This window comes from Notolabrus celidotus, chromosome 11 (genome assembly GCF_009762535.1).
Source record: "Notolabrus celidotus isolate fNotCel1 chromosome 11, fNotCel1.pri, whole genome shotgun sequence".
NCBI classification, from domain to species: domain Eukaryota; kingdom Metazoa; phylum Chordata; class Actinopteri; order Labriformes; family Labridae; genus Notolabrus; species Notolabrus celidotus.
Window position 1 is genome coordinate 15,923,528 of NC_048282.1, and position 22,845 is coordinate 15,946,372.

Consider the following 22,845-nt stretch of genomic DNA (forward strand, 5'->3'; position numbering starts at 1 on the left):
TTGGTTTCTCCTCTACCTTCTTATTTTGATTTTATTTTACTCTATTTTATCTTTGTTTAATCTTCATCTTTTTAGGGAGCCTTTTTAACATCTGGCAAGGGACTACGGATGTAAACTAGCCTTTTGGCTAACTCTGGCATATTTACAGAAGTGTTAATTAATGTGCACGGTCCTTTTAAATAATAAATAATAAAAATAATTAATTAATTAAGTTTCAAGTTTGTACATTTTAAGCAAGATCGCAGAAAAATATTCTCAAAAAATATCTCATGACTTTTAGGCCAATATACTCATCTCTGTTACAACCATTTAGCTCCACACCGGTAGGTGGCGCTGCCGCTCCTCAGCACCTTCCTACGCATCTCCGAAGAAAACATTGAGGAAAAGCGGCTGCTTCCTGCTGCTCACATGTACACAACCAAGTGATGGCTTCGGTAAAGAGAAATGATTCCACAAACAGTGGCCCGAAAGAAGACAATTCAGACACCAACGACGAGGAAAACTCCGAGTTGTGTGCTGGTTTTAAAGACGTGGATACCTTCGTGAAAGTAAGTGAAGTAACCTGGAGCTGGACGCAGCGAGAAGTTCAAGCTAGCAGTGGGCAACGTGGACATGAGTGTTGGCTGCGAGATACTATACTATACTTCAAGTGGTTATTTCAGTGAAAACATGCACTTATATATGTGAACCTACGGACTTAATTTCTGTTTATCATTTCAATATGAACACCATTAAACTAAGACCTTTGCATGGTGCGTGGTTTAACTCATGGTGTGCATGTCACATGGTGAATATTTGATATATACTTCTCAAAGTGCAACAAGTAGGTATACATGTTCAACTAATCTGTTGAAAATAAAATGACAGGCCTCTTAAGACATTTTATTTTTTATATTTTATTATAATTTACACAATGGTTAAGTTGATGTCAACAATACCAATGCTCAAATCAGTGCAAGTTAACAATGTAACAATTATCCAACCAGAATTCACATATTTTATTATTTAACTATCACCTACATATACTTTTTTAATGTAATACTACCTCACGTTCACGTTAGCATCTTTGCACTACTCACCACTGCACTATAATCATATATTATTTTGAGCCTGTACATGGGTCAAAGACGTGGCATGTCATTTCTGTCGTCCAAAGCATAATTATAATGTTAAAAATATATAAAGTTTTAAAAATACCACATTACAGTACTCAACTCTCTCCACTTTACCTACTCATATGAGTTTTCACTATTAAAAAAATCTAATTTAAAGAGCAATTGAGCTCAAAAATACAGAACTGTCCTTCCTGGATAACGTCCGGGCTTAAAATCTAAGTACAAAAATATGCCAAAAATTTCAGAAATCTTAATAAAAGCATTAATTATGTACTGGGGCATAATTGTGTTGATATTTGCAATGATACCCACAAATATAGTCACAACACTAAGCTTATTTACATATTTATGCAAGAAATACTTTTGTCTACATTTTTGGATTTCCGAATGTCCTTCCTGGGTAACACACATAAAGTGGCTATATATTACCATATTTGGATTTGGATAGTCATGTGACAGGCTATTGTATCGGCCAACAGTTTCTGGAGGACCCCCAAAAGATATCACATGGTCAGAAAGTCTCTCTTAAAATGTTGATATTTTGACCTTTTCGGTCACTGGTGCACTGTGTCCTCAAATCATGTGTCTTTCTGGATAACGCTAATAAAACTTGTATTATGTTTATATATTTAAAAATGACCTATCTCATGTTAAATATGACATTGGTGTGTTGAAGGTTAAGCAAACATTTTACACAGTATGACTAGTTAGTGCCTGATTATAAAGGGAAAACATTGTTTTTGTCCTTCCTGGATAACGACATGTCCTCCCTGGATAACAAAGATCTTCTGTTACCCAGGACATGTCCTCTGTTATCCAGAGTGGACATGTTAATCAATACAGATTTATATTAGTATATGTTGCTTTTTAATTAATTTTCAAATCCATTTCCGTTACCCAGGAAGGACATTTTTCACGGAAAAAATCATGTGATTCACTGAAAAATGTTTATTGCATTTTTAAAACAAATTCCTGTTGTTGAGCTGTATACAGAACACTCTAATAAAGATAGAAAGTGTCTAAATAGGCATTTTTAGCCACTTTGTTTTTTTTTCAATTTTCAAATCCTTATTCGTCTTTGACCCACATACTAGTCATGTCTATTTGTTATTCTTTTGTGTTTATAGTTGATGTTATTGTTATTATATTTATATTTTATGCCTTATTCTTATGCCTTTGTACAAAGAGAGCTCAGTTTACCAAAGACAAATTCCTTGTGTGTTCAAGCATACCTGGCCAGTAAATCTGATTCTGATTCTGAAGTTAGCTAGCAACAGAGATGGCATCAACACGTGTAAAGCAAACAAATGACACACTGTGGATTCATGTATGATGATTTTGAAAGTCGATTAATCACCAAAAATATATATGATACATTTTCTGATGCCTCATGTGAATGAATAATCAACAAATCTTCTGATTACTAAGTGTATGTAAGGCAAAAAATAAAAAAATAAGTTTTGAAAATATTGTAGCTAACACAATAAACAACTTTTTGTCCCAACTTTAGAGGCAGAATATCTCAGCGTTTTGTCTCGTTGAATTTTAATTGTACCAGTTTTGATTATGATGAAAAAAAATGTACTAACAGCTCCTTCATTTCCATCTCTTTTCTGCAGTATGGATTGGGTGCTGTGTTATCTGCCACGAAGGCATCAGCCAGCTTACCTCAAGCTGGGGATGAGTTTGATTTTTATCGGAGCTTCCCAGGCTTCCAGGAGTTCTGTGAAAGTCAAGGAGATAAGCTTTTGCTTTGGTGAGTACATGGTGTGTTTATTGCTTCCTCAGAGTTTTGGCTCCGTCAGTTTTGCAGCTGTCTCTGCAGATGTTAGCTGTTTTCGACTGCCACACTAAACAAACTTGTTTGGATGCTGAGCGAGAAGCAGTTTGTGACACTGCAAGCATGTCTGAGATACAAACAGATGAGTGGGTTTGCTGAGTAATGTGTCACCTTATTAATATTATTAATGCTTCACACTGTTTCCCTGTTCTAGCATGAGTCAGATAATGCAGCACCACGGCTGCAGATCCCACATTAAAGACCGGAACAAGCTGACAGGGGTTGAGGAGAGGTTTGACTTGGTTGTGGACTCAAACGACGCTATACTAGAAAGAGCGGTATGACATTCAGCTGTGATGCTGCTGTGAAAATCTTCTCATGAAAATAAGCCTTTGACAAGAAAATCAACCAAGCTTTTGTATCTGGTTTCCAGGGGATTCTTCTTGATGAAGCCGATGGGGTGAACAGGAGCCAGCAGCCTGTCATGCCTGCAGGGTTTCAACCTCCCAAGATTGTCGTTTCCAGCTGGAATCGCAAGGTTGGCTAATTAACCTGTCAGCTCCTTTACTGCAGATGCCAACTTTGTTTTTTTTATTTTTGCTGCATTTTCAGATGTAATATAAAATCCTAGCATTCAAGCACTTAAAGCACCACACATTATTTGTTTATTTATTTAATTTATATTTTTATGTCAAGCACCTGATAAATACTTGAACTGGTGTTTCATGCCTCTTGCTTTATTGATCAGGGCTCGGGCTCTGGCAGTCGTTCTGAGATGTTCCGACTGCTCCATGCCAAGAATGTTGCAAGGCCCCAGCTGAAATTCAAGGAAAAAATCGACAACAGCAACACACCATTTATTCCAAAGATCTTCATCAAGCCCAATGCAGTGAAGCCTCTTCCTTCTTGTGAGACGACCCCTTTTTCAAACTGTGTTTTTCACAGATGTTTTTTTTCATTACCCTACGGTCATAACTCATGAAGTCTCTAACAATCTCTCTCTTTCTCGCCTGCTGTAGATTTCACCAACAAACAAATGCGTAAACAGAGACCTGAGGACCTCGATGTCCCGGCCGCCTTGGCTGATTTTATTCACCAACAGAGAACTCAGGAGCACGTTGAAGACATGTTAGACATTTGCTTTTTGTAACATTAACAATTTGTTTTTTCTGTTTTCCCATTGTCCATTAAGCCTGTTTGATTTCTTCATGTAGGTTTGCACACCCATACCAATATGAGCTGAATCATCTTACCACTCCAGAGAGCCTTCTGTCTAAGTCAGAACCTCAGGTAATTAAGGTCATTGTAAATATGTTCCTTTAATTGTTGGTCAGACCTCTATTTAATCTGTCTATATTGATATTTAGATGTACAAACCAATGGCTGACACCAAGTGTTCCTTCATCGACTCACTGGAGGGTTTGGTGGCTCTAAATGAGAAGCTTTGCACGATGTCTGAATTTGCAGTGGACCTTGAGGTACGAGATTTGAAAAACAGCACTTATGAGGGCTGTAATTTTCTCTAAAATTCATTCCAATAATTCTGTGACAAATTCAGATGAGTTTTTTTTTAGGGGGCTAGTTTTTGATTCTTATGTATGAGCAGAAATCTTATTCTCTCTGTTTTCCATCCCAGCACCACTCCTACAGGAGCTTCCTCGGCCTCACCTCTCTGATGCAGATCTCCACAAGAGAGGAGGACTTCATCATTGACACCTTGGAGCTCCGCAGCGAAATGTACATCCTGAACGAGGCATTCACTGACCCAGCAATAGTCAAGGTAATGGACCCACTTCTTTTATCTTGTGTTATTATCTTCTTCTCTGTGACTTTTACTGTCTGACAGATAAATGAAAAAATGTGTCTTTATATGATTTGTTTTTAAAAGGAGAAACTGTCTGCTTATTTATTCTGTAGCATTGCTGAGCTTGTGTTATGTCATAGTTTTTGCTGTAATCTCCCTGCTATCGTTAAAAGCAGAGAATGTGGCCGTTCTGCTGGATTCAGCTTTAAATTAGGATGCACAAAGCATCACCACACCACAGCTCATATTTTGTTAACTTTTCCACTTGTTTGAAACTAAAAAGAAGGTTACGTTTCAGATACAAAAAAATGACCTGTCAGTTGTTAAAGCTCATTAGTGGAGTTAGCAGCTGAAAATGCAGTAATTGTGTACATAAGATGCTTTAAAATGCACTGTACAGGTATGACAGATAACTTTGGGGAAATCTCTTTGGGTTTTACTTCTAAATAAGCACTTTGGATAATTAAACTGAGCATATTTAAAGAAAAACCTGTCTAATTGTCAGAGCATTTGCATAGCATGCAGTAGTCATCTGTTTTGTAAAGCAGAGACATTGTATTGTGGTAGCAGAGCAATTAAGCTAACCTTAAAGTTGCCTCAAGGTGATGTGTTTTTTCAAGCGGACAAAGTTAAAGACGGCTGATACTCTCATAGAAACTGGTTGCAACTAAACCATCCAACTGTCCCTTATTGTAATGAGTTACTTATTCATAGAAAAAACTTCTCCATGGTAGTAACAATAACTTTGTTAAGACTGAAAACTCTGAGCCAGACGGTCTTTGAGGTGTCTGGGAGCCCTACGGTTTTCAAACATGTTTAATAAAGTCTGCGGGTGTCCTGTGGCGTGTGGGCGCCTCTGACTCACACACTGTAGGATCCCTGTGAAAATGTGCAGTGTGTGGGCTTGAACTACTGAGAGATCTGTGAAAAATGAGCCAAATGGAAAAATGTCACATGGAGTCTCCCCCTTTTATATATTTTTGGTTCCAATATTTTCTGTATCCAAGCAAATTACACTTTATAATAAGTTGGGTCATCCCCAGAGGGCTTTCAGCTGTATGTGCTTTCTTCCCTGGTTATAGGTATTTCACGGCGCCGACTCTGACATTGAGTGGCTCCAGAGGGACTTCGGCTTGTACGTCGTCAACCTTTTTGACACGCATCAGGCCAGCAGAGCTCTGAACATGGCCAGACATTCCCTTGACCACCTGCTCAAACACTTCTGCAATGTGGAATCAGACAAACGCTACCAGCTGGCTGACTGGAGGATTCGGTGAGTGGCCTGTGATTGGCAGTTATCGATTATAGTTAACACAGGGTTCCATTGTGCCTCAGATTTTTTGTAATTGACTTTGAACTTTTGGCAGTTTAACTAAAATAATGTTTTAATCTTGACTTTGAAGCCCCTTGCCAGAAGAGATGGTGCAATACGCCCGGACAGACACCCACTACCTCCTGTACATCTACGACCGTGTGAGGGCACAGCTGTTGGACTTTAACCACGGCCAGCCCGGCCTGCTGCAGAGTGTCTGGAGCAAGAGCAAGGACATCTCCCTGAAGGTGAGGTTCCTTTTCATATTTCTCAGATTTCCACACCGTAATCTCCTGCATTTTCCACCATTTTTCATGCGCCCCTTCTTCCATACAGAAATATGTGAAGCCTATATACACGGAGGAGTCATATTTGGAGCTGCAGAGGAAGCAGAAAAGGTCTTTCAACACCCAGCAGCTCACTGCCTTCAGACTGCTGTTTGCCTGGAGGGACAAGCTGGCCAGGCAGGAAGATGAAAGCACCGGGTAGGCTGTTTGAAAATGGGCTGACTTGCTGTTGTGGAAATCTGCTAGAGCAGTTTTTCCTTTTTTAATGGTGCCCAGCCAGATTTGGCAACCAACAGGCATTTGTGACAGTACCCCCACTTTTGGAATCATTCATACGTTTTCAACTTCTGTCTTTGAATGTTGCAATATTTGTGTGTTTAGATTTACCCTGCCCACTCACATGATGATCAAGATATCTGAGGAGCTGCCAAAGTAAGTTGATTTCTTACTTATTTTTTTTGCCTTTATACCTAAATGCAGGTAATTTAAGGGTTTTTTATTGAGGCTGTGAAAGTAACATGTCAATTTCTATTAATTAATCACAGAAAAATATTACGTCAAATAAATCAACACAGACTAATCATGCTCTATTTTGACCCCTGACCTCATACGTCACTGGGCACACAACCAACCACAAGAGGTTTACAAACATGGCACAACTTCACATGGCTTGAATATTATACATTTGTCCTGCCAAGAGAATAACACAATCTGCTGCTGAGTAATGACTGAATAATCTCTGTTAACAGATTCTACATAACAATTTGAATCCATTCTCAGGGGTCTGGATTTTCAGCATGAGAAGTGTTCTAGTTCATGTTCATAGGACATTTGCAGCCCAAGCAGTACTGACTCGGATCATGTGTCAGCTGACTTTAATGTATGCCTGAAAAGCAGTTTGTGTGGAGAGCAAAATCAGGCAGAACACACACTGCAAAAAAGACACTCTAGGTCCCTTTGGTGATAATCTGATGATGATTTTTGTATCTGTAGAAACCATGTAAATGTAGAGAAAATAAGAGAGTTGGGCTCCATACTAGGGATGCTCCGATCAGGTTTTATGCTGCCGATTCCTATACTGATCAACCATGAGTGCCAATCACTGCCGACTACTGATCACCGATACCGATCACAAGGATTTTCTGTAAATTTTTCAATTTAGTTATGGTGAGTGCTACATGATCTGGGGAAAAAAAGGAACCATAAAATCACCTTATTTTAGAAAAAAAAAATGTTTTTTCTTTCTTCTTCAAGTGAAAAAATACAAACACCTTGCAGGCACAATGCAGCAACTATTCAGTCAAAAGGACAACTGAAAAACACTTAAATGTACCTGCTATCAGTAACACAATCTTTAACAGATAGGAAACATTAAGGCTCTCACCAGGCTAAATAGTGCAGAAAGTCAAATAAATAAAAGACAATATATCTGACAAGCTTGTCTTTCAGAATATGCCATGTTTGAAACTCGTGAAACTTACAGAGAATGGGATTCCTTCTTTAGGGAGACGTTTGATGTGAGAGTACACTGTCTGGTGGAGCTCTGGCAGCGCTACGTCTATGAAATATTTACGTCACGGTAGCACGTAGCGGGGCTCCAAGTGAGAGAGCAGTCAGCAGGACCCGGTGTCTTCCACCACTGAGAAAGGCTCATCTAGCCCGATGAATTCAATTATTTTTCGGGTTATTTGCTTAGCCTTCTGACTGTCATGCTCATATGGGCGAGTGTTGCCACCGTGGGCTGTTAGCTGCAGTCTGACTGATGCTTATGTTTGTTCTTTAAATGTCTTATTAAATTTGTTGTGTTGAAGCTTTTTTAGCGTTCTTCCTCCGTGAGGTATTTTTTCGTTGCATGTGTTGCAGGATGCAAACTTTACATCACTCTCACAGACTGTATAAAAGTTCCACACGGCAGACATGTTTGTTGTGGTTTGCAGCTGAGCGCCTGCGCAGTGTGAAGGAAAGGGGGAGGGGGCACACTACACTACACACAGGTCCTCTTCAGGCTGCAGGCTGCAAAGTATGAGCTACAGGTGATCGTTTTTTGTGATCGGCAATGAAAGGAAAGGTTCACATACTTTTTCACAGAAATCGGCCAATAATGATCGGTGGCCGATCGATCGGAGCATCCCTACTTCATACCCCTGAAGTAAGGGAGAGTGAAGCCTCTGTGTAACTAAAGGTGCATTTCGACCAAGAGTTCCGGGGTCTTTTAGCCCCCAGAACTACTTTCCCTGGAACTAAAGGTTCCTGTGCCCCCATTGTTGTCTGCATAGATTGTGGTAGATTGTGAAAATCAGGCCAGTGACGTATGGAGTAAAAAAGTTATATTAAATAATATTTTGAAATCTTAATAAAAAACTAAACCAGTATGCATTCCCAGGAACTCCCTCTGTGTTTTAACAACTGTGTAAACCCCACAAACACTGTTACGTTCAACCAAAAGTCCCAGGACCTTTTGAAATGTACTACCACCACATTTCAGGGGGGAGATTATCTACCCTATCTTGAAAACGCACGTAGTTCAGGGGTAAAGTCCCTGCGGTGGAAAAACGCCTTTGCTGTTGTTACTGTTAAACTGAGACACACCAGAAACAGATGAACTGGTACAACTCCAGGGAAGTACTGGACCAGGAAAGACATGTTAAATGTGACGATGCAGACATATAGTTAACCTCTGCCTAGCCCTGAATTACAGAATAGTTGCCATCTGTTCCCAGAGGCATATCTAGCAGAGCGTTGTCAGACAGTGATACTTGATGATTGTCGCTGGGCTCAGATATTGAGAAGTGAACAATCTGTCCTCACTCTACCCCTCCTGTACCTGTCCAGAGTGAGGTCAACGCTGTTACTCTGCACTTGTGCACACTCACATATACACAGACTTCCTAGTCCACTTATGTTTTGATGCAGTGATACATTCTTATCATCTATCACCATCATCTATCTGGGGTTTAAAAGTTTGTTTTTAGTGCCGATTTCATCTGGTACCAAACTCATCTCGATCTTTTCGAAATGATGCACCGTAATAGCAATCCTCCTCTGCACGGCTCAGCTGCTGAAAACTGAATTGCAGGGAAAATATTCGACTATGAGGGCGTAAAACATAGTAATGAAGACAGACACATATGGGGTTGGACAAGGGTGTAGAAGAACAGTGTTCAATTTGAAGGAGTTTGTGCATCAACACTCAACCATGGTAAAGAGTAAAGCACATATCAGTTTTTATGCAGAACCCCCAGTAATGACTTTTGTCTTTCTCTACTCAGAGAGCCTCAGGGCATCATTGCCTGCTGTAACCCTGTGCCCCCGCTAGTGAGGCAGCAGGTCAATGAGCTCCACTCGTTGGTGCAGGAGGCCAGAGAGACGCCTCTCCTCAAGGTGAGAAAAGACAAGCATCAGCATCAGTTGGATGGAATGTTTTTGTCACTCATTGTTGAGTTACTTTTCATTATGGCAGACGTATTAGTCATCATGTTAATTTCCTCTACTTTACAAAGGCTGAGGTTGCAGCTCAAAAGAAGAAGGGACTCACACCGATAAAAAAGGTTGGTCACAAACTCGTTCTTTTTTTCACTCTTTGTATTCAGAGGTTGTTCAGGAGATAATGACTTGGCTAAAATAAATGTGATCTTTTGTGATTTGTTTCAGACTGAGGTCATTTTGTTTGGCCCTCATGATACATCCAGGGTCTCTGAGAGCGACCTCCATCCCTTTTCTCTTGACGGTAAGCTTGATGCATGTAAATGATTCCCATCATCCTGCTGCTATTATATTCGAAACCTTCAATAAAATGTCTTTGTTTTCAGAACTGCCTGCGAAACAGGGGCTGCTCTTCTCGGAGGACGAGCAAAAAATGGATGTTGATGAGCAGAAAACACACTGTTTAATGGCTTCAGCTAAAATCACAATGTTTGAGGTACGACCTGCTTTTGGTTGACTTATTCAGGTAGTTGTTTTTAAGATAACATGACACCTTACATGAGATCATGCTTTTGATGTTATTTAGGAGACAGAAACAAAGATTGACGAAGAGTCCCTCCCTGTGTCTCAAATGAAATCCAGGCGTATCATTGAGTCTTTCGAAAACCCTTTCAGAATGGTAAGAAATGATCAATGATTCACATTTCACAATGTCTTGCCTGTGATGTAAACAGATGAACGGTATTAAACCATCTTCTTTGTGGTTTCAGTATCTTCCTTCCAGTGATGTTCATGTCAACAAGAATGCCAAGTTTGATCCCTCTTCAAAAATATTTGAGGTAACGCAGTGCTCCACACAGTCACATATATTCAAGCTCATTTATGTTGTCGTTTTAACTGCATCTGTGGATGTTCTGCATCTGTACTGTGTCACGTCTACAGATCAGTAAAAGATGGAAGCTGCAGAGTATTGAACAGCAGCAGAAAGAGATGGAGGACAAGAAGAAAGCCAAGGAGGAAGCCAGGGAACATGCAAAGAAAGCGACAGGTAAAAGGCTGTGAAAAGCTTTAATTATACACTTTGTAAAGTAAATGTCCTCATTATATTTCAATCTTGATTTGCACAGAGGAAAGAAACAAGGCGAAAAAGAGCTACCAGGAGTCTCTCCAGAACGTTGCCACGGTTCGCCAGCAAGCAGCGGTGAGTCATTCACTCTCTTGATCTGCTGCTTCCTCCCTGCTGCTTCATGTTGGGCAGTCTATCAACTTCACTGCTGACACACCGGATGGGAAAAGTAAAAATCCATGAAAAACATGAGTTGTATTCACCCAAGAGCCTGGCGCTGAATATTAAAGATAGTGCTTTAATAGCTAGGTTAACCCTCTCCAGTGCCCCCCATTTTCTCAAGACACGGCTGTTGTTTTTGCGGTGACTCACGAGCGAGTGAAGCACTGCTGCCAGTCTGCAGGAGCGGCATGTTAATGCTCTTTTAATATTTTTATCTGTCTCGCGGTGTGTCTGGGGAAGAGAAAGGCACCGCGTGGGATTGAAGCATCAGAGACATGTCCTTCTCTCATCAAACACTTCTCTCTCCTCTGAGGAAGCAACAAAAGCCCACTTCCCTTAGCTCTGTCTCTCTGGGGTATCGCTTGGCACCCTCCTGCTCGATTTCTTATGTGCGCTCTTGCCTCCATATGGTGTTCCCTCTCGATGGAAAATGCTCAGTTTGACTAAAGTCTCAGTAATTCATCTTCTCTTCATGTAGCAAAAGAACATGTCGAATGGTCATAGTGGTTTGACTGTCGCTGCAGGTGGCACCACTTCCCCTCTGCCTCTCTCTGTGTGAGCCTTCAGCCATCAGTCAGCAGTGCACACAGTAATGGTTTGCACCACAGTAATCCATTGTATGATGATGGCTTAAGTGAAATTTGGTTTTAAGACGCTCCCTGCTGAAATGACAGTGTCACATGAGCACGTTGGCAGCGTCTGGTCGGTGGCATGCATTACAGTCAGAAGTGTTGGCAGCAGCACTTGAAAGTAACACTCATCAACCTGCCAACTGCAGCAAATATTGGCTCTGTCGGCTAGCTGTCAGTTTCAGCCGGCACTTTGGCAGTCAAGTTTTTCTCCTCTTATTTCAGTTTGAAAGAAAGCTTTTTTGATATTTCAAAGCTTCTACTCCAAAGATATAAATTGATATCACAGTGAGTGTGTGCTGTAATTGGGATAGGACATTATCAGGTTTTTCTTTTGCTTGCATCTTTTTCATGAAGATGAATGATAACAAAATGGCATCAGGTCAAATGAACCACGCTAGTTAAATAACGATGAGATGAAATCACAAGAAAACATGATTTTTACAAGATGGAGGATAAGCAGCCATAAAAAAAAAACATTTGACTAATGAGAATAGTTCATTAGAGGAACTTGTGCATGTTTGAAATCTTTCACATCTATCTCCTAATCAAACTCTAACACAGTTTGAAGAAAATGTGTTGAGCAACAAATCTTAGTATCCTCAGCCAGTAGGATTGTTAACAGTTCTGAGGATGACACCTCTGTGAGGCGACACAGATGCTGTCATAACACCTTTACACTGTGATCTCAGTCATATGTTACAACATGTTGACTAATTAAAGGCTGATATACACTTCTGCGTCGCCCCTACGCAGCAGTGGCTGACGCGGACATGAGCCCCACATACTTGTGCGTCGATGTGACCGTGTCGCGCAGCAACATTTTGGTCTCTCTGATAGCCGGTCGCCTGCTTCCAGCCCCACTACGATCTCTGTTTACTTTTCCACAGCAATTCAGAGCGTGTTATGTTAATCTACAGCTGATACATGTTGCTGTTTATCATGCAGACATGATTACATGAAGAATAGAGAGGAGGAGATGAAATACACGGCCGATGTCCGGGATTCCGGAAGTGTTGTAAATGCGGGAAATACAATGCCACCGGGCGGACCAATCACAGGGTTTGCGGTCCGTGTCGATTCTATGCGTAGTTACATTTTGTTTAAATGTTTTTTATTGAGGTAGCAATAATAGAACATTCAATGTTACAGCGTACAAACAAGCCGGACACGGCCCTGGTGGTGAGGCTTTCAGCAGTGTGTCTGCCCCCTGGTGGCTGGCTGCAGTATAGGTCAAAAAATCTGTCTGCTCCCCCATTCAGTCAAACTTTAAAAAAGAAATAAACGTCGTACGAATGTTTCTCACATCCGTATGCTGTGGTGATATGTAGTTAGTATTTGACTGTTTTGTGTCCAAGGCCTCTTTTTCCTGAAAAGTTTCGTTTTCGTTAGTTTTTAGAGTTTAAAAAACTGAGTTGTACTTCCGGGTTTCCTTTGATTCACAGCCGCCGTAGAGAGAAACTTCAAAGGATACACAGCGCCTTGTGACGTTACGCTGTAGGGCGGAGCTTATTACAGTGGCTTTGCAGGCTCTGGCTGCACAATGGTGGCGCCCAGGAGAGGGATTTTTTGGCTTCACTGGCTTTACTGTACAACGGGAAGAGGTGGAGCAACGCTGTCCATTTTTATTTACAGTCTATGTGTGCGTAGGCCTCTGCATATGTACGGGAGCTACGCAGACCCCCGGTGTAGGCGCCGCCATCGATTCGACGTAGAAGTATAAATCAGGCTTAAGTCTTGAGGAAACCTGTTCTTTGTTAACTGCCTGAAATACTGGTTCCTCTAGCAGAGGAAGCAAAGTCCCTGAGCAGAGGAAGCAAAGTCCCTGCAATATTATGTATAATAATATAAGATCGTTTAAAGGGGGTCTTTGTTCAAACATGGCAACACATTGCTCGGCTTGAACAGGAAGTAGGTATTTGAGGGGCTTAAAACACATTTAGAGTCACCAAATTTCATACACATCAGCCCAGTGGAGAAATAAGAACTTCCATTTGGTTTAGGAAGGGGGCGTGATTGAACAGATCAGTGGTGACCCCCTACAACATTTAAAAAATGAGGCCCTGCAGCACATTTAACCTTTGATTCTGAAATTAAGCGGGCTTATGCATCAAACCAAGATCTACAAAATCGTCTTGGACCGAAATTGAGAACCAACAAGATGTCTGCCATTTGGAAATTTTGGTAGAAACCAAGCGGCAACCTCCAGTCTAAAAATATGAGTCCAATGCAAAAGTGCTCAAAACTGCAGTTCATCGAGGATCTGCTTGAGGCTGGCTCCGGAAGTACCGGAAACCACATGGACACCAATTCAAAAAAGTCGATCTTTACAGCAGAAATAAACATGTTTACAGCCTGGTACAAAATATGAGTGTAGTCTGGATAGCTCATTTCCTGATCAGCACACACTGTGAGGGGGGTGAATTTTTTTCTAATTCGGCAATTTCAAAGATATTGAGATTACGAGTCTTCCAATGAGAGGCACAGCTGCCTGCGGGAACACTGTAGCTGTTGGCGAGGAGGCTCAAAGCCCGCCTCTTTACATCACAATCGCTCGACAGCAGAAATATGGCTGCTGCCGAGCGATTGGCCTCAAAACAGCTCTTCAGGAACAGATTGGTGACGGCACGGCTACTACGTCCATATTTTATATAGTCTATGGTAGAAACAGGCTAATATGTAGCCACCTCCTAGCTCCAAAATGAACTCCCCTTAGGGGTACAATCCAATCATTTTCCAATTTGGTAAGGCATTAGAAGAGACTTGAAAGGAAAAGTTTTTCCACTTCTTTTTAAAAAGAAAACTTAAATCAATCAATCAATCAAGCTTTATTTATATAGCACCTTTCATACAATTAAAATGCAACCCAAAGTGCTTTACAGCGATTGAAAACAAGAAAGAAGCAGAAATGAGACAATGCTAAGACATTTTAGTGGAAGATAATAATAATGATAATAATAAAACTAATAAAAATACAAATTAAAAATAAGAACAACATAAAAATAAAATAAAATAGAGACCAATGCACACCAAAATAAAATATGGGGTGTGGCTGTAGTGGCTCATCAAAGTTTGACATCTGAAAAACAAGTGATTTTTTTTGTAAATTTCTGTAGTCACACTTGGATTCACTCTGCCTGTGGGGTTAATCCAATACAAATCAAAAATGTCTGATCTACCAGGATACAATTGAAAAAAAAAGTTCTGAAGATTATTTGCACAACTTAAAGGTTGTGGCTATGGCACTGTGAGGAGGAGAAGGCAGTGGAGTAGCTGATGGCTGCAGGCAGGGTGCAAGAGCAGAGCAGGGGCTGCTTCAATTCTATTAAAGAATAGATGGAGTTTGTTGGCTCTGTCCAGGCTGCCTTCAACTCCTCTGCTGCCAGGTGTTCTGAAACCTGTGATGGTCTTCATGCCACTGCAGACCTCCCTCATGTTGTTTTGTTATTTTCACTTCAGCTTCCTCCTGTAATTGTCCCGAGCCTCCCCGATCTTCACTGTTAGCTCCCTTTGTAGTGTCCTCACCTCATCCAGGTTACCATCCCTTGCAGCGCTTGTTCCTTTAGAGTTCTTTTTAGTTTCTTAATAATTGATGTGTGGTATTTTAAACATTTAATGGAGTTTCTGAGAAAACTCCAGAAAAAGCAATCATCCAACGTAGGGATGTAAATTTCAAGTATTTTCCGCGATTGATCTTCGGGAATGGTTAATGATCAATTATCGATTGATCATGAAGAAAAAAACGTACAAGTTTTCCATGTCAAAAACAATGCCAAATGCATTTTTTTCCTCTGAATCAAATGTTCCTTCATGACACAATGTATATAACTGACAGTATTGAATAGCTATGGATCGTATTGAGGTGTTCAAAACGTTAAGCACGCTGAATATCAACATGTGGAGCAGACTCATAATCTACACGGACATACAGTCATAAAAGTGAAGGCTCAGACTTCAACAAGGGAACTGGGCAGAAACATATTTTAGACTCAGTGTCCAGTTTTCTGTTTACTTGTTCTTATTGAGAAAAATATGCATATGAACGTGGTCAGGTGTCAGCTGGGAGCTCAAGCGGGTCATAATTAGTCTGGCGGCAGGGGGAAAAAAGCGTTCGTGGAGACCTGTCACTCAGCCGCAGCCCCCAGCTGAGCGTCACCGCTGTGCTGAACACCTTTAGTCAGCTGATTCACATCGAAACATGCTTTAAACTTAAAACACCTCCCTGCTAGCTGAATGAAATGAAAAGACTACATGATGTTTGTTCCACATGATAGAAAACCGAAACAAAAAAATGTGTTTGAGTAAGTTCTTCACAATCAATTAATCGATACTCTATGAATTGTTGACATCCCTCCTCCAACGTGATAAAAAGATCTGTGTGTTTACTTGAACAACAAAAATGCCTCCTCATACAACTTGTCTCTATATCTGGGGACAGTCATCCAACACTTTTCCTTATCCTTGCTGGTTTAACAAAATAGTTACATCAAAATATTCAAAGTGCTGCACTGAAAATAATGTTGCTGACTTCAATCTTTAGGAATCTGCAAAAGGAGGGGGGCAGAAAAGAGAGAGGGTTCCCAGTGAGGTTGGAGAGTCGACTCCCAAACCCAGTAAGAAGCTGATGAAAACTGCAGAGAAGCCCCAGAAGACAGAACCCCCTCCTGAGGAGACATTCAAGCCCTTCGATTACAGTCAGTCAGACCTGAAAGTCTTTGCTGGTATGTATATTGGATTATTTACTTATCTCAATAGACAGATTGTTACTGGCTTTACACTCTGTTGTTTCACATTATATTATATATATTATTTTATACACATTATAACAGATATGCACATTTTTTATCTTCTAGGTACCAAAGGAAAGGATAACCCACAGTTTGATCCAAACCGGCAAGGCAATGAGATTAGGAGAAAGGTATTTGTGTTTATTAATTTGTTCATTGAACAGTTTGTATTTTTGTTGTGCTTGGTGAAGATATATTCTTTGTCCAACAGAGGGGACAAAAGGGACAGAAACCCAATTTTGGAGCTGGAAACAGAAGTATGTCGTACATGGCAGGAAAATCTGACAGGTAAAAACAATTCCGTCATGCAAAACAAGACTCTGTTTGCATAATATTTAAACATCTCAGTGTCGTAACCATTGTTTGTTTTTCTCTCTTTCAGGGGATTCAGGCATAACTGGCCCAAAAGATAAACTCTCCTTGATTCTGTTTTCTCACATTCTACAACTTTTTTTTTTCATCCCGCAGAAACAGTGTTCATCCTTTTTTTCTTTTTTGCAAATGGAATTCAGTGTTTCAATATTTAATGAATTTCAAATATTCCTTTTCCATCTGTGGAGCAGTTTGTTCTGTAAATATGTGGAAACACCAACCTCTTTATTAAAGATGATTTTAGAGGAAAGAAGACTTGCCTGCATTTTTTATCTAACTTAAAAATGTGGATTCAACAGTTTCATTTGTATTATGCAATATCATAATCAGCCCATTCATATTCACTACTGATAATAAAGTCATATCGTACCAATATACTTTAAAGTGGAGATAAATGAGCGCTCACATAAACCTCAACTCCATACTTGCAATTGACAAAATGTCTGTTTTGTATAATACACTCTAATGTGCATGCACACTTTTTATGCTGCTATACAGTGAAAGGGAACAACTAGATACTTGTTATCGAGGGCTGTTCTTGTACATCTTACTGCTACAAGTACTTTTGACTTCATGTGAACAATTTTACCTAACTTCATACAATCGCAACTGAGGAATATGTTCATTTCACTTTTCAATGTTTTTCTGTTTTAAGAGTTAACTACTGCAGATTATGATCAACAGTATATAAAGTGAGGTTAGAATGAGCCTCATCTACACGTCACCCCCTCCAGGAGACCATAACAACACTAAGTAGCTTTTTCAGTGACAGACTTCTTCACCTGCGGTGTCTCACGGAGAGATACTGCAGGTCTTTTCTTCCTGCAGTGGTCAGCCTCTATAACCAATAATATACATATATATATATATATATATATATATATATATATAATCTTTATAATCTTTTGCACTGTCTACTTTGCTGCTGTGACACTTAAATTTCCCCGTATGTGGGACGAATAAAGGACTATCTTATCTTATCTAATTTGTAGTCTGATAGTTTTATATTTTAAACATGGCTGAAAAGTTAATATCAGTATTTATGTGATATTAATATTAAGCACCTTCCTCTATTATATGTATTCACTTCATTATGAAACGTGTCGAATGGAAGAAGACATCCTGTGCCTTTTAAATGATGTATTGCAAGTATGACAGGAATGCTCATATTTCTAGCTGCACTACCAGCACTTTATATTAATATTGATTCATCTTTCAATTACTCATGAGGATCATGTTTCTTCTATGCCAGACAACTGCAGTGAGGTTGTCCTCTTTGTTTAAATATTTTTTGTTCTGCCCTGAAGAGTTTGACTAGTTTATTTTCATATTTGCTTATATTGTCCTCTGGATACAACTGTCTCTGTCAGCTTTGAAGACAGCCTTCTGTAAACTGACAAACAAAGAGAACAAACTCATACTTTGTAAACCATAGTTGTTTCTAGGACAATATACAGTATTTATCTATAATGGGTTTTAACAGCATGAAAATCGTCTCTCCATCCTGAGATTGCATTTAATCTGAATTGGCATGACTTAAATAGCACATACAGTGTTCAGCTGGTGTTGGTTCATTTAATAACTCATCCAACAGTTTATAAAAAGATAAAACTGAGGTGTATTTCAAGGTCCTGTAGCTTTTGTGGATACAAAATTGTCTTTGGCAGTCCTTATTCATTTTTGTTTGTTTGTTTCTGACCCTTTTAGAGCCTTTTGTTCATTCTAGTTGGCTTTTTAGTTTGCAATAAACGTGCCCGCTTGACTTTAGGCTGACAAAAAAACATCACAGGTTTCATTGTTGAAAAGAAATCACTTGAGTTAATTTTCTGCTTTGTTTCCATGTTGTTCGCTGTGTGGTTTAGCTTTTCTGTGACTGTATTTCAATAGCCAGATCACATTACTAGTGTTAAATCTGTACTGGTAGTTTCCAAATGCACTTGCATCAATTACTTTTTTACAAAATGTTACATACTACTGCAAAGACGCTGTGATCTTCCTTCAAAATAATTTGCTCTTTCACTGACGTGTCTCATTAACTTTCCTTTTTGCTTACTTTATCCTCTGGATATAACAGCCTGTGTTGTGTGAGCAATTAGGCCAGCCATGTTTAAACAGCCTTAAAAAAGAAACTTCCACATGTGAACAAACTATAAAATTAAGCAACATGGTATATAACAACCTGAATAGTATAAAAAACGTGACATTTGGGTAAGTGGGGTTGTTACAAAAAGCACCTACATAGCAAAAAATTAATAAATAAATTTCCTGATGCTTTCTATCATAGCACATTATCATCTGCAGCTTTGCTGTTTTCTAAGTAGTCATATAAATATTAATGTTTGGTTTTATGTCAGCTTAAAAGCTTTCGTGACATTTAATTTTACCCTAAAAAAGCAATTAATATTATACCTCCTGAAAGACAGCACTCTCTTAGTTTGACTTTCTGTGGTTCTCAGCTTGCTTTGGTATTTCTCAGGGCTTTATCAGCAGTCCAGATCTGCCCTTATCATATAGCATAATTCCATTGCAGCTGACTTCAACCACTATTGTTCATTTTATAAATGTAAGTACACAGAAAAGTGATGATAAGATCGTATTTACTATCTTGGGTTGTCCTGTCCTGACAAATTTGCTGCTGTCTTTGTTTACTTTATCCCCAGGGTATAACTGTTATGTGAGCACTGAGACAAGCCTTGTGTAAACATGTGAAATTGTGTAGTCAGTCAACAATAGGCTACTTAGCAAATATAAAAGACACTGTGACTGTCCTTAAATCACCAACTCCAAATTTGTTCATTTTGAAAAATCTTTTGAAATAAAGTATGCAAAAACATTTTTAATTTTCCTGTAGGCCTTAATAAACAGTTTTTAATTACCTGTGTTGTAGCCTGCAGCAGAGAGGTTACTTATTTTCAGAAAAAAAGACAAAAAGCACTCAATAATAACAAAATTGCATCATTTAGGTTAATTATTATTATTATTTTAAGTTTTTGTTACAAAATTGAAGCTTCGGGTCATGTGAAAATGTTGCTCAAATTATGAAAGGCCTCAGATGAAAGACAAACAATATTAGCACAAACAGGTATCTCACATTCTGCCGTCCTATTGACTCTCATCAATTTAAATAACTGACGTCAGCAACATTCCATGTTTTAAAAGGTGAAGCACCAGGTAAGGCTGTCGCACATCGATAAGTTGTTGGACCTTCATCGTTACTTACCTTCAACCGTCAGCAGCGAACATGGACCTCATTAAGGACGGATGGTTTACGGAATTATCCTCTATGTGGCCCGGCCAAGCAGCCAGCCTGGAGGTTGATGAGCTCCTCTACCACAAGAAATCCAAATATCAGGATGTCATGGCCTTCAGGAGGTGAGCGTGTAGCAAAGTTACTTGTCTGAGGTTGATAGTTTGCTTTCTAGTGTGTGATAGCTATGGATTTTGTTTGGGTTGTTTGTGTTTCAATGAAGCTTTCACCTGGCAAATCAAGTAAATACATATAAATTCCCATGAGCGTTTTAAAGTTATGTAGTACACCACATTATGCTCTTGGGATCAATAAATATTTCTTAAACTAAAATTTGAGATATTCCCAAATCCTTATAGATACCCAAAGTGGTTATAAGAAGGATAATTACTGTTGAGCAACCCAACCCTCCATTACAACTTAAAAATCAGGGTTACAAAACTTTAATTGACTGTTTATAAGAACTGAAGCAAACTAGCTTGTTCAATAAGACTATAAACAATATAAGCCATATAGACTTTAAGACTAAGTTTAGCTTTAATGTGCACACACCTTCAATTGTATCTTCAACTTTTCTGTAATGTCGCTTTTCAGCAAACATTATGGCAATGTATTGGTGCTGGATGGAGTGATCCAGTGCTCTGAGAGGGATGAGTTTGCATATCAGGAGATGATGGCCAACCTTCCCCTCTACAGCCACCCCTGCCCCAAGAAGGTATCAATCATGTTCATTTGCTTCAAAATTGAGGGATCTGCAGTGTTGCTAAACTCTGAGCGAGTCATGTTTCCTGTCTTGACACCAGAACGCTTCCCTTTTCACAGGTGCTGATCATTGGTGGAGGAGATGGTGGAGTAGCAAGAGAAGTTGTCAGACACCCACTGGTGGAAGAGGTGGTTCAGTGTGAAATAGATGAGGTGCGAAAACCCCACTGATGAGATCTGTCCTCTCACCAGAGAGCTACAAACATATTTTCTTATGTTGTATCAAAGCACATTTACTTGTTTTAACACTGATTTTGTCTGCTCTAAAGGATGTTATCAATGTAGCAAAGGAGTTCCTCCCAGGGATGGCCAAAGGGTTTTACAGTCCTAAGATGACCCTGCATGTCGGAGATGGATTTGAATTCATGTTGCAGAACCAGGATTCCTTTGACGTCATTATAACAGATTCCTCAGACCCCGTCGGTAAGCGCTTCTGTTTTAAAGTACCTTGTTTTGCCAGCTGTCAAATGAGAAAGTCCTGGTTTGAGCTCTGTTTTTTTTGTTGCAGGACCTGCTGAGAGTCTGTTCCAGGAGCCTTACTATCAACTTTTGAAGTCAGCATTGAAAAGCGATGGAGTTCTTTGTTCCCAAGGTAATATATCTACATTTGTATGTTTTATGTCACTTATTTGTATTCCATCAGTGTCATGTTCGTACAGGTGATTTTGGCACAGGTCACACAAAATCATCATGAATTACTCTTCCCAATTTCAAGTCTACCTAAAACTTGATTGTTGTATATTTGTATAGTTTAACTTCTTTGCGAGGTTCATGTTCATAAGTCTACAGTCTGTCTTCCAACTACCTGATGATGGAACAGTGCCAAAAAAAGACTGACAAGATATTACTGTACGCTCATCACTGATCTTACTGTATAACTTCACAGGAGAGTGTCAGTGGCTTCATTTGGATCTGATAAAGGAGATGCGAACCTTCTGCAAGAAGCTTTTCCCTGTGGTGGACTATGCCTACACCTGTGTCCCCAGTTATTCCAGTGGCCAAATTGGATTCATGCTGTGCAGTAAAGATCCTGTAAGTGTGCCAGCTATTCTCTTTTTGTGATCCACAACATGCCTGATTGCTGCCAGAGTGCCTAAACACCTTTGGTTCATTGTTAAAACAGTCTGTAGCACAATAACCAGTCTGCTCTCCCCCGTGGTTGTTAATGTCCATCAAATGACTATTTTGCCTTTTTTTTTTTTTAGGAAACCAATTTCAAGATACCAGAGGAGATCCTGTCAAATGAAGAGGTTGAAGACATGGAGTTTAAATATTACAACTCTGATGTTCACAAAGCAGCTTTTGTCCTGCCTGAGTTTGCAAGAAAGGTAAGTGCTGAGAGAATAATTAACATCTTTGATTTTCATGCAATAAGTACTTGAAAGTAGTTAAAACATTCAAACTTTTTCCTCAGGCACTCAGTGATGCATGACCAGCAACAACAGCCCAACATGTTCAAGATGTACTCTGACCCACAGACCACTGAAAAACGGACAGGAGTCCTCAGCACAACTGAAGAGAGTATACTTCCTCATTCCACTCTTGCGTACTTGGGATATTAAAAGTAATTTTTCCAGATGTATTTGGTTTTTGTTATACTCTCTTTAGTCTCATACCAGCATATTGTGTTGGTAGACTTTACAGTCTTGGCTGAGTCTGGAGGGAACTGCCATGAAACCTGATTGGAGTCACTGCACCTACACAACTACGTTATACATTATAGATTATGTATGTGTAATCTATTGGTGTACATTTTGTTGAAGAGGAAAATAAAGTTATGCTCAGCTTTGAGCATCAATTAGATTTGGAAGAGTTTCATCTTTAAAATGTTGCTTTGAGTACGAGATGTGAACCTGTAGTCTTGTGAGGCTTTACACTGAATCACTAACTCCTGAAATGTCTAAACTGAACAAACAGTCACAAAATCACATTGACCGTCAGCTGATAAGTAGTGTCTACATGACCCATTGAGAGCTCTAATAAATAAGTTACATAACTTGTTATTTCATATTTTTCTGTTCAGCCACCAACAAATGTTA

General features: G+C 39.6%; 2 protein-coding genes across 2 annotated transcripts; both read left to right on the top strand.

Annotated features, from left to right (window-relative positions):
* The first annotated feature begins 344 nt into the window (after positions 1–344).
* Positions 345–17,050, top strand: exosc10 (exosome component 10). The gene is made up of 25 exons (XM_034696151.1): positions 345–548; positions 2,735–2,871; positions 3,110–3,233; positions 3,329–3,433; positions 3,644–3,803; positions 3,915–4,023; positions 4,110–4,185; positions 4,263–4,373; positions 4,532–4,675; positions 5,782–5,972; positions 6,103–6,259; positions 6,348–6,496; positions 6,680–6,730; positions 9,568–9,679; positions 9,799–9,846; positions 9,950–10,025; positions 10,108–10,217; positions 10,308–10,400; positions 10,492–10,560; positions 10,664–10,769; positions 10,849–10,922; positions 16,179–16,359; positions 16,492–16,556; positions 16,637–16,713; positions 16,808–17,050. The coding sequence occupies exons 1-25, from the start codon at positions 426–428 to the stop codon at positions 16,836–16,838; spliced, it is 2,679 nt and encodes an 892-aa protein (XP_034552042.1). The 5' UTR covers positions 345–425; the 3' UTR covers positions 16,839–17,050.
* Positions 17,051–19,856: 2,806 nt separating this feature from the next.
* Positions 19,857–22,609, top strand: LOC117821824 (spermidine synthase-like). Its single transcript, XM_034696339.1, has 8 exons — positions 19,857–20,169; positions 20,639–20,759; positions 20,867–20,959; positions 21,076–21,229; positions 21,315–21,398; positions 21,693–21,838; positions 22,012–22,134; positions 22,221–22,609. The coding sequence occupies exons 1-8, from the start codon at positions 20,039–20,041 to the stop codon at positions 22,236–22,238; spliced, it is 870 nt and encodes a 289-aa protein (XP_034552230.1). The 5' UTR covers positions 19,857–20,038; the 3' UTR covers positions 22,239–22,609.
* The last annotated feature ends 236 nt before the right edge of the window (positions 22,610–22,845 follow it).